This window comes from Artemia sp. Qi Xiang Cuo, chromosome 6 (genome assembly GCF_049724085.1).
Source record: "Artemia sp. Qi Xiang Cuo chromosome 6, ASM4972408v1, whole genome shotgun sequence".
NCBI classification, from domain to species: Eukaryota; Metazoa; Arthropoda; class Branchiopoda; order Anostraca; family Artemiidae; genus Artemia; species Artemia sp. Qi Xiang Cuo.
Genome location: NC_142799.1, coordinates 83,285,638 through 83,297,860, shown reverse-complemented (window position 1 = coordinate 83,297,860; position 12,223 = coordinate 83,285,638). Strand labels below are relative to the sequence as shown.

At 37.8% G+C, this 12,223-nt stretch overlaps 1 protein-coding gene across 1 annotated transcript; it reads left to right on the top strand.

The window, feature by feature from the left end:
* Positions 1-11,563: 11,563 nt before the first annotated feature.
* LOC148951680 (uncharacterized) lies at positions 11,564-12,061 on the top strand. Its single transcript, XM_089091183.1, has one exon. It carries the CDS (start codon positions 11,564-11,566, stop codon positions 12,059-12,061), a length of 498 nt encoding a protein of 165 aa, XP_088947309.1.
* Positions 12,062-12,223: the final 162 nt, after the last annotated feature.

Here is a 12,223-nt window from a genome sequence, read left to right as displayed (position 1 = left end):
ATGAGGAAAAACATAACAATGTGTTTAATAATTACATGCTGCATATAATAAAGTAAGAATTTCCAAGTTTTCTTGTAGTGTTGTATACATAGTAGTCCAAGGCCATGCCCAGGGGGGGGGTTTGCCCCCCCCCCAAAAAAAAAATGTTTGTCTGACTGGTAAAAACTTAACAAAAACAGATGTAAACAAATTTTTTGAGGGTTTTTTGTGTATCCCCCCTTCCACCATTTTTTTTTGTAAAAAGACTTGGTATATTTATCTTGATGGATAAATATACAGTCTACTCTATATCTTCAAACTATATTTTTCACAAACAAAATTCTTTTCTTTTTTAATATTTTACAGCAAACTCATTTCTCTCAAAAACTTTATTATTTTACAGCACAGAAAAGAGTTGCTCTGTTCAAAAAAGTGGTGTGAATACCTGTAGTTGGCTGTATATTTATCTGTTAGGGGGAAGGGGTCAAGTTTAGCCATGAACTTTTATTGAGATAAGTAAGTGTTTATGATAGACCCTGGCGCCGCGCTGGCAGATCGACTGAACGCCGCTGACGAGAGGCCTGGTCGAACGCCGCCGAAGTGTCGTAACGCCGCTGGCGCGCTGCGCTGGCAGATCGACTGAACGCCGCCGAAGAGAGGCCCGGTCGAACGCCGCCGAAGAGTCGTAACGGCGCCGGTGTGCCGCAGGCGCGCCGCCGCCGGCAGAGGTGGCGGTATTCGGTTGACTTCAAATCAATTTTGCGGCAATTCTTTATTGCGTCAACCGCTAAGTCGGAGCTTTTCTTTCTTGTGTGGTTTAGTATTTTGATTTTCCTGATTAGAAATCAAGCAGGTCTAGCACTATCCCCGAATTTTCGGGTATTTCCCCGAAAATCTATGCTTCACCCCGAAAAAAAATTTAGTTCCCCAAAAATCACGCAATCACAGTGGCATCCCTAGCAATTTATCACCAGTGACTTTCCATGCCAAACATTACTTTGCATGCCATAATTCTTCACTACTCTCTTGTTCATTAATTTTCGTCTCTTTTGTTACTTTGCATAAAGACCTGACAGATACAGTATGCAATTGCAAATATTATAATATAGACAGTTCTTAATATGTTGATAAAAAAAAGTATTGTCTTTATGAAATGAGTTTAAATCATTTTGAATGTAGTTTTCCAATTGCTATTTCTAACATCGTTTGTAGTCAAGAATTTTATTTTCAAGTTGAATAGAATTATAGAACAAATTCACTACAATACAGCTTCAGCCTTCAGTTGGATTTTGAAATTGACAGCCGGCAGATTGTTTCTACAGCTGAATTGTAAGTTTGCAGATTTTTTTTTTGCTGTTTTAGATAAGGTTTTCTTAATGTTTAATACTCAATTGTTGAACGCCTGAATGTTTAATACTCAATTGTTCAGAAGCTACCCCAAAATATGACTCATAAATAAATTGTAAATTATTGCCTATAGGGGGGATAGGCGTCTATCATGTTTAAGGGATAATACCTTATTTTTTTTTATTGAAAGCAGGGATGCCAAAAGGATAATTATATTTTTCATTTAAAGCGGAGACAGAAGAAAATAATATCAAATTCCCAGGGAAACCATTAAAATATTTTTATAGACCTAGGGCCCCCCATTAAGACTTGTTCATTGTCTTGGATATTTTGCGATTTTTCATAGGCTACTGGCCTAATTTGAATTTTGTGTGTGCTCCCTTTTAGTTAGATTCTTTGGATCTTATTGAATACCGCGGCGAATCTAAAACTCAGTTTTCGAATAATATGAGGTATATCTGAATAATTAAGACATTTTTGTTGCTGTATTTGTGCCCATTTACTCATACCCTCAATTTTTCTTTCCAAGTAATACTAAACTGTTTATTGTCATTTCGTATATTTTTTTTAATCATATATTTGCCTTGTTAATTATTCAGAAACTTATTCCTCTAACGAAAGCTGAGACGGTATCCCATCACGGTGGCATCCAGAGGGAGGGGGCAGGTGGTTATTACATTTAAATGATAATATCTCGAATTTTTTTTATTGAAAACAGGGATCCCAAAAAGTTATTTTTTTTAATTTAAAGCAGAGATAGCATTTTATCAAGGTGGTATCCAGGGAGGGGGGCAGGGAGGTATTGAGCTATCATATTTAAATGATGATAACTTGATTTTTTTTTGAAAGCAGGGGTGCCAATAAGTTAATTATTTTTTTTATTTAAAGCAGAGATGGTGTCCTATCAAGATAGTATCCATAGGGGGGGGGGCAAAGGGAGTTATTAGATTTAAGTTATAATATCTTGATTTTTTTTTATCGAAAGCAGGTATGCAAAAAAGGATAATTTGATAAAAACTAACAATATTTTCGTGATTTATACTTGATACAGCACTTGCATGGTTTTATCATCCAAAAGGAAAGGGACATATGCGTCCAACCCATTTTTTTTGCTTATTGATGAAGCGGGTTTAATTTCAAAAAATTCATTCATAAGTACCAGACACAGTTACACTAAAACGAATTGGTGTAACGAAAGCAATATCGGCATACCCACTTAATGTTGCACTCGAGTGAAAACGGTCCCTTTGATCCAGTGCCCGTTACATTTAAAGCCCAGGTCTCAATAAAAGCTTTCAATTTAGGAGATTCAAGGAAGAATCTTTGACTGTCTTATGACCTCAGGGTACTAGATGTTGCAATGCTCTTACGAATCTACAGTTGTTTAAAAAATTCGATCACCGTACAAATGTTTAACAAAAATATGCAAAATTTTACCAATTGTAACATTTAGAATACTATAACATTTTTTTCAAAGAATTGAAGAAAAGAAAAAAATGCGAAATATCCCTAATTACACCTGAAAGATGTTTTAAAGAGAAACTGCGTAGAGATTTCCATGGAAATGACCAGAGCAGAAGTTTTAAGCCTGGATGGGAATCTAAGAGAAGTCTTTGGAATATTTTGACCACTGGTGACTTATTTTTGCTATTTTCTTAAATTTAGTAATTTTTGTGAGCATTTGGAAATCAAAGCTTAAACTCAATAACTAATACTAAGTGTCCAAACATTTTACTTCGATTAAAAGTGACGAACTAGCAGGAAAACCTCAACATCTTCCTTGTGCTACTTCAATCTGCATATTATTTCATTTAATTACATTTAGAGCAGATGAGCTTTTCATTTTTTACCGGAAAATAGCTGGCATTTAATTTTTCTTTATACCAAATAAACCATTAAATGTTTTTTGGTCCGTTGTAATAGAACTGTTCTCATATAAAGTGTTCATTATATGTTTTCCAAACTCATGAATTTACTCCTTTTAGATGCAGTTTAAAATTAGACTGATATCAAGTGTTTTTCAATTTTTAATTTGGAATGAATCTCCAAAGGAAAACAACCGAATAATATCCAAAAGAGCAGCCAAAAGCAATAAAAATGCAGCAGCTGAGCCTTAGCCTACATGACACATATTCTATAAAGAAGCCAAAAAACTTTGAAATACATTTTTTTTAATTGTAGTTAAAAACCAGTTTTTAATACAAGAAGTCTTTTAAATAATCCAAAAGAGCAAAAAGAACAATAACTATCAAAGTTGACCATTTCAACTGTTTTAAAGTGGAAAAAACAAATTTAGGCAAAGGACATTGTGACGAAACTAAGCTTGTAGGTTCAATGTTGCATTCAAAGCTTTTACCCAGACAAATGAAGAATTTTGTGATACGGTATTTAAATTGCATATGCAGTAATACTTGATTAAAAAACTACTAACTTTGATAATTATTGATGTTAAGATAACATTACTAATAGATAATTCAGCCGCTCTTATTGCGGAAGGGTTTTGAAACGCCACAACCATTTCGTGTCAATTACATTTCTACTTCTCTTGATGAATAACAAAGAAGACTAGTTTCCAGCCAGCAACTTGTGAATTTTTGAACTACATGAATAGGCTCGAATCTGTTGTAAATTTAAGCATGTGATTTGAGAAAGATTGATAAAAACATGACTGTTTGCGGTCAACATTGATCACGCCGGCGGCGCGCGCCGCCGACGTCTTACCGTTGGCGCGGCGCACTGTTTTTGGAACCGCCGCTGCCGGTCTTCCCTCATCGGTGCGGCGCCGGGGTCTAGTTTATGATTGTTTTAAAGCAGTTTCCAAAAAAATTTGGTAAGTGTTTTCTATTGATGGATATTGCTTTTCCACTTGTCACATATTGTCAGCCTGGCAAGTTTGCCAATGACAATTTTTGATGATGGATTTCACAGGGAACCAGCAGCACGCCAGACGCTCAGAATCCGAAGCGAATCTCCACCACCAAACGGGCGCTGAAACTGAGTCAAAAATTAGTAACCCCCCCCCCCCCTCCCCGAAAACAAAATCCTGGATCCGACCTTGATGCCGCTTTTGATTTTTTACGGTTTTGTGTTCGGTATACGTTATAAAATAATTTCCTAAAATAAGTTTTCAGACAACTTATAACAAATTTAGGGTTGGGGTTTTCAAAAACTTTCTAGGGGGTGCCCCCTGGAACCCCCCTTTTCCTGATGGGTATTCCGTATCGCCAGACCCCCTGGATTTGGACCTCCCCCCTATCCCGAAATGCTCAAATTAGACCCGTGATTTAAGGAGATCCACAGGATGACTTCAGCACTATTGAAGATAAAACACTTTTCTGAATCCATACGAAGCTTCTCCCTCTAAATCCATAACCGGCTTGGTGCTGCGGTGATTTGTTAGTAGTAGTAGCTAATAAAAAACATAAACGGCGAGAAATGACGGCTTCTTAAAGAATAGTTTTTCAACATTGACGTTTTCTAGCATCAATTTCAAATATTAGAAGCATGGAATGGCCTTGGCAGTACAACTTTCCAGCTTTTTTCACGTTAGTAATGCCAAATCTCTAAGATACGTTGTGTTATCTTGGAATAAAGAGTTAATTTAACTTGCAACGCTAAAACTCAATGTATCCAAAGTAAATCCGAGTCCTTGGACTGTGCCAAATATTCTAATGAAAGCTAGGATAATATCTCTTATGCTATGCATTGACATGGGCGCCCATATGGGGGCAGGCGGGGGGGGGGGCTCTTGCCCCCCTAGCTGAATGATGCTGCCTTATTTTTATATTTTTGTTCTATCCAAATAATATCCAAAAGAGCAGCCAAAAGCAATAAAAAAGCAGCAGTTCAGCCTTAGCCTACATGACACATATTCTATAAAGAAGCCAAAAAACTTTAAAATGCATTTTTTTTTTAATTGTAGTTAAAAACCAGTTTTTAAGACAAGAAGTCTTTTTAAGAATCCAAAAGAGCAAAAAGAACAATCAATATCAAAGTCGACCATTTCAAATGTTTTAAAGTGGAAAAAACAGATTTAGGCAAAGGGCATTATGAAAAAACTAAGCTTCTAAGTTCAAAGTTACATTCAAAGTTTTTACCCAGATAACTGACGAATTTTGTGATACGGTATTTGAAGTTGTATATGCAGTAATGCTTGATGAAAAAAACTACTGATTTTGATAATTATTTATGTTAAGAATACATAACTAATAGATAATTCAACTACTCGTATTATGCAAGGGTTCTGAAACGTCACAGCCATTTCGTTTCTACTACATTTCTACTTCTCTTGATGAATAACAAAGAAGACTAGTTTCCAGCCAGCAACTTGTGAATTTTTGAACTAATGAATAGGCTCGAATCTGTTGTAAATTTAAGCATGTGATTTGAGAAAGACTGATGAAAACATTAATGTTTGCGGTCAACATTGATCACGCCGGCGGCGCGCGCCGCCGACAACTTACCGTCGGCGCGGCGTACTGTTTTTGGCCCCGCCGCCGCCGGTCTTCCCGCATCGGCGCGGCGCCGGGGTCTAGTTTATGATTGTTTTAAAGCAGTTTCCAAAAAAATTTGGTAAGTGTTTTCTATTGATGGATATTGCTTTTCCACTTGTCACATATTGTCAGCCTGGCAAGTTTGCCAATGACAATTTTTGATGATGGATCTCACAGGGAACCAGCAGCTTGTGATTAAAGAAAGAATTTAATCAGCAGCTCTTGTAGCTAGGGAAAGGGTATTCTCAACCAGGAAGTAATAAGCAGCCAGACAAGAAAATTATTCCCACAGATTTCAGCACAGAGCATAACAAGGATTGAAATCCTTAACTTGCTCCAAGCTGTAATGTAAGGGAAATTAAGGGACACAAGAGACTACTGGTAGAGCTGTGATAAGATTTTTGTTTTATTCACTGTCATGCTGATCAGTAATCAGCCAGGTTCAGATCATTATTTTTCTTTTCACAGAGCTGGTAGATGAAGAAGAAAAAAATAGGACTATTCTGGGCCTTATTTAAATTTCATAGTACATAAGTTTATGATCATGATTTATTCCAAAATTAGATTACTAGTTGAATTTATATAAAAAAAAATCTATCAAAACCAGAACAACAATGTTAATGCAGATCTGCTCATTCCCAATCAATGCATATTAGTCACATGTTAGTCAAGTGTTATTAGAGACATAATGCTTTGAAGCTTCCCCCTTTCCACCTAAAAAAATGTCTTGTAGATTACTGACCCACAATGCACAATTATCATCTAGGAAGGAGAGAAAATGTCTAGAATAGAGCAACTTTCAGGCAGATAAATAAAAAGTAAGAAGAGAATAGAAAGACCACTAGCTCTTGTTGCGTTAAAAATGTATACTCAGTTCACATGTGAAATTCAACAAATCATAAAAAAAACAATAAATACTAAATAAACCTTCATGATCACCTGCATGCTTGGGAATATTTTTACATTATGAAATCTGCTATTTCAGCAGATCTTGCAGCAAGCATAATTTGCCAAATTTTGCATCTAGTTTTGAATAACTAGTAAATTTTTTAAAGTAAAGTAATAGTAAAGTAGTAAAACTGTTACTAGTAAAGTAATAGTTTTGAATAATCAGTATATTGCTTACCAAATCATACTCTGTTTGCATCTTTTTAGTCTTTTCCCTCACCATAAGGCTTAGATAATGTGGGCTTTTATTAGGTGTTTCAATGTAACAGGATTATTTTAATATATCTAATTAATTTTCATCACTATCCAGTGATGAAGTATTGGCCCAGAGGCTAAATTTTTAATAATACAAAATCATTGCTTTTTTGGTGTGACCAAGTATTCTATTTATATATAAAGTTATATCAATGTGTTCAGAAAAGTCTTATCTATCATAAGAAATTGACTGGAAAATAAAATATTTATCCATTGCCCGGATATAGGGTACCTCATTTGCCATAGTGTCCTGCCATCTATTAAACTAGACTTTATTCTAACTGGATAGTTATTCTAACTATTCTAAATGGATAGATAGCGCTCTTTTCTTCAACAGATGATTCATAGTGCCATCATAATCATCATTGTTTACACAAACAACTAGCAACAAAAAATATCAACAATTAGCCTATACTTAATAGCCTACCAAATTGAAGATCTTCTTTCAGGTAGTAGCCTAGCTTTGATAGGCCTAGCATATAGCCTGAACCTGTTTGGTTTGTTCCCTGATTAAGTTGAAAAAAGGATTATAAGCCCAATTTATATGTTAAAGACATTTTCCTACATATTTTGTGATATTTTATAAGTATTTTAACCTACAGTGACATTTAAAGTTGCCCTTCTAAGTGTTTTATTTGACTTACATGGACTTTGAAGTAAGTTAATTTTTTGCTTCATCAGTCAGTTATGACAATGATGCTATACAATGTGGTTGAAAATTAAGTGCAATTGAATAAATTTAATAAATTCTGCAGGCAGAACTTTTAAACACTGTGAAAAGTTGCCAGTCTGTTCAGAAAAAATCAGTGAAAAAAAAGGATACATTAATACTGACCAAATAATGCCGCTGAAACAACCGACTCATAATACGGACACGACACCTAGAGGGGGTTCAAAAAGAATTCATATCAGCCCAAAAAAAGGATGTGATAAGTGTTTGGCGTGTGAGACGGATCTTGATGATGACTCTTCTGCAATTCTCTGTGATGGATGTGAGAGGTCAATATGTATTGACTGTATGGATATGCCTGAGCCCGAATATGTATTGATCACAAAAATCTCTCGACAGGTCGAAGTTTGCATAAAATTTCCGATCTGTAAACACTCCGGTACGACTCCAAGCAGTTCTAGTCAGAACCCTAGCATAGAGAGTATCTTAGAAGCTACAATAAACAATATGAAGAGCAACATCATTGACAAAATCCCGTCCCAGACTGTTATACAAGATATCGTGCAGTCCTCAGTAAGAAAGCTTGAAACTACATTGAAAGCTGAAATTTCAAAGTCAATCATTGATATTAAAGGACAGGTGTCCGCTCTTGAACATCAGGTCACCAATAAATGCTCAATCTCTGATGTGCGTGCTGATATTCAGACCCTTGTTCAACAAGAGACTGCTAGCATAAAAAATGATTTTTCTCAACATCTTGACAGTGAGGTCCAGCGCCTTTTCGCTGAAGAGCAGGATAGGCAGCGCAGAGCTCTTAATAAAGTTGCATATGGTATCCCATCACAGCCGGACAAACAGCTGTATATCCAGTCATACCTCAGCCAGAAGTATAAACTTCAGTACATACGTATTACAAATGTGAGAAGACTACCCACCCCTGCAAACCCACAGTTTGCAAGTGCGCGCCCGCCTCCTATCCTCTTCTCTGTACCAAGTTTTGACATCAAAATGACAATCATCAACCGTTCTCGTGAACTCCGCGAAGACATTCAGTTTCGTGTGATGCTTCAAAGGCAGAGCGTAACAAACATAAAGCTCTTGTAGATGAGCTAAAGAGGCAATAAAACGCTGGCGAAACAGATCTCATCATCTTCAAAGGACAAATAGTGTCAAAAAACGTAGCTGTTCATCACAGTTGGAAAACTCCAAAGCCAGCCTCAGACCAGTCTGCGATGGAAATCTAACAGTTTGTCCCTCACCAGTAAATAGCCCTGTTTTCTTGTAGTTATATTCTTTGTTTCATAATACTTCAAGTGTTGATATAAGCGTATCCTCTACAGAAAATGAACTTAGTCAATTACATAGTGAACTTTTTTTGTCATGTGATAGCTCGAGTAATTCGAGTTTTGTAAGTGCCGTTTCTGAACTTACTTCCATGCCACTTGTGTCTATCGCAGTTGCAGCTCCTGGACCTCTGCTGCTGGACGGCATGTCACAAAAGTCTTGGAAAAATAACACCCTACGTTTCATCTTGAGCAATGTTGACTCTCTTACAAACGAGCTTCTGGGAACCCAAGTGCTCTGAACAGAAGAGGCAGCAGATATTGCTGGTTTGGTGGGGATTCTGCCAAAGTATACCGCAGTTCCTTCTACTGAAAGTTCGCTGCAGGTATCTGGATTTCAGTGCTTCACTAATCTAGGACAGCCAAACTGCAGAAGAGGAGTTGGTGTCTACGTCAGAGAAGGCTTCCAGGTTAGTGTTATCAACCTTCCTATTTTTAATGTGACTTGGGTTGAAAGTGTATGGCTTGATATTAATCTTCATGACAAAAAAGTCTGTATTGGGTGTATTTACAGAAGCCCTAGCACACCCAGTCTTGAAGAATGTGAATCATCACTTGAAAAAGTTATTGATTGAATGGCTTCTTTGGTATCACAAACGATTGCAACTGATTTGATAATAATTGGCGATTTTAATTTTTCCTTGGTTGAGTGGGTGGATGGACTTGGTCATCCAGCATCTGGCGGTGGGGATTCACCATTTGTGTCTTGTTTATCTGACAATTTCCTTCACCAAACGGTTAAAAAACCCACAAGGCACCGTGGTGACCAGAACCCCTCCTTGTTGGATCTTGTAATTCTGAGTGACCCAGACTCTCATCAGAAATAAATTTCTTCCTCCAGTTGGTAACAGCGACCACTCAGTTATCCTCTCTGTGCTGTCTATGAATAGTCGTCTTCAAACTAACTTGCGCCCTCAAACTTTTATTGACTATCATGAAATACAGTGGGAATTGGTATCAATTAATTGGTCAGAGCTCATTGTTTCTGATATCAACACGTCATGGTTGAATGTCAAGGAAACTCTCCTGTCAACAGAAAAGAAGCACTCCTGTGTTATTTATCGAAGACAACCAAAAACACTTCCGTTTCTCACAGACGATACAAAGAGGACTATCAATAGGAAAGCCAGAGCTTGGAAAAGGTACAAAAAGAAAAAAAACACAGGAAAATTGGCTAAGGTATGCAAAGGCTCGGAATCTCGTCTCGGACTCAGTTAGGAAACTGAAGTTTGAATATGAGGAGAAGCTTGCCACTGATATCTAGGCAAACCCCAAATCCTTCTGGAGGCATGTTTCTGCTAAAAGTCCTAACCGTCACACCATTCCTGACCTCAAACATAGCGGGGTAACGCACTCGTCGCCGATAGATAAAGCTAATTTATTAAATGTCCAGTTTGCCTCCGCTTTCACCACCCGGTCTTGTCCAGCCATCCCTGCAGCACCATCACATTCTGCATCAACCCAAATGCCTAGCCTGTTAATTACTGAAGAAATGGTCTTATCTAGCCTCTATAAACTTGATGTTAACAAGTCCAAAGAACCTGACGGGTTACGCCCAAGGCTTCTTCAAGAGTGTAGAAATGTCCTCGCTTCTCCTCTGTGCAGACTCTTCCAGCAGTCCCCAAGAAACGGAGAGCTACCTACAGATTGGAAAACGTCATATGTTACGCCAATCCACAAAAAAGGCCGATTGTGCTGAAAATTACTATCCCATCAGCATCACTTCTGCAGTTGTAAAGGTGCTCGAGAGATTTGTAAATAGAGCTCTCATTCAGCACTTTGAAACTAACAACATACTAACTGCTTCTCAACATGGCTTCAGATCTGGTAGATCCGTGGACAGTAACCTAATACAGACATACAAATATGTAACATGTCTGCTGGATCGAGGATTTCCTGTTGATATGGTGCTCCTGAACCTCTCAAAAGCGTTCGACAGGGTATGTCATGAATTCCTGATCGCCAAACTGAAGGCAGCAGCTGTTGATGGTGTTACTGTGCAGTGGATACAGAGTTTCCTATCAGAAAGAACACAAGCCGTCAGGGTCTATGATTCTCAAGGTGTTCCTCATTTATTGTCATCCATAACTGTGTTAAGTGGCGTCCCCCAGGGGACCATCCTTGGACCGATTCTCTTCAATTTTTATATTAATGATGCACCAAACCTTCTCTCGAACCTCCTCACACTTTATGCTGATGACTCAAAACTTGTTGGCAAAGCTGCTATACCATCTGATCTCCAATCTATACAAACGGACCTTGATATTCTTGGATGATGGGCTGATAAATGGCTCCTCTCCTTTAAAGCCGAAAAAGGTCATGTCATTCAATTTGGGAAACATAATCCACATCAGCAGTGCCATCTCCAAGGTAACCCCCGCTCTGCAGTTACTGGAGAAAGAGATCTTGGAGTCATTGTTGATCATTGGCTGAGGTTCAGTACCCATGCAAAATCTGTATCTTCTTCTGTCTTCCAATCCCTTCGACTTATTAAAAGAACTATCTCTAGCCGGCGTCCTAATGTATTTATGAAGCTCTACAAGGCACTGGTTTGTCAACTTCTTGAGATTGGAATGTCCCTGGCGTCCCACTATTTTAAGAAGGACAGGGAAATACTAGAAAAAGTACAGAGACGAGTAACTAAGATGGTTGATGGCCTCAACCAAGTGCCATATAGAGAGCTTTTGCATCATCTGAAGCTCCCTACTCTCAAATACCAGAGGAAGCAAGGCGACGTGATTCTAACCCACAAAGTCATTTCAAAAAATACTCTTCCTGGTCTCTTTGCTCCCCCAGAACGCCTTGTGACAAGAGGAAATTCAATGAAAATTTTCAAGAAGCACTCTTCTATCCGAGAGAGAAGCCATTTCTTCAGCCAACGAATAACCAACTTGTGGAATCAGCTCTCTGAAGATACAGTGTCTGCAGACTCGACGATTGCCTTCAAGCGAAGACTTGATGAAGATTGGCAACAGCAGGAGTTCCTCTACAACTGGGAAGCTGCTGAGTCTACAACCCAAATGTAGCAAGCGAATCACGACAAAAAAAAAACATTAGATGTCATCACGGAGCATTACAAGGATGGAAAATCCTTAAATTCGCTCCAAGCTGCGATTTAAGGTAATTTAAGGTAATTTCTGTTTCTACATATTTTGATAGTTCTATTTTAAGTCACCTTGGAAATGATA

Excerpts from the sequence above, each read along its gene's own strand:
- LOC148951680 (XM_089091183.1), top strand. The coding sequence starts at position 11,564 with ATGAAGCTCTACAAGGCACTGGTTTGTCAACTTCTTGAGATTGGAATG.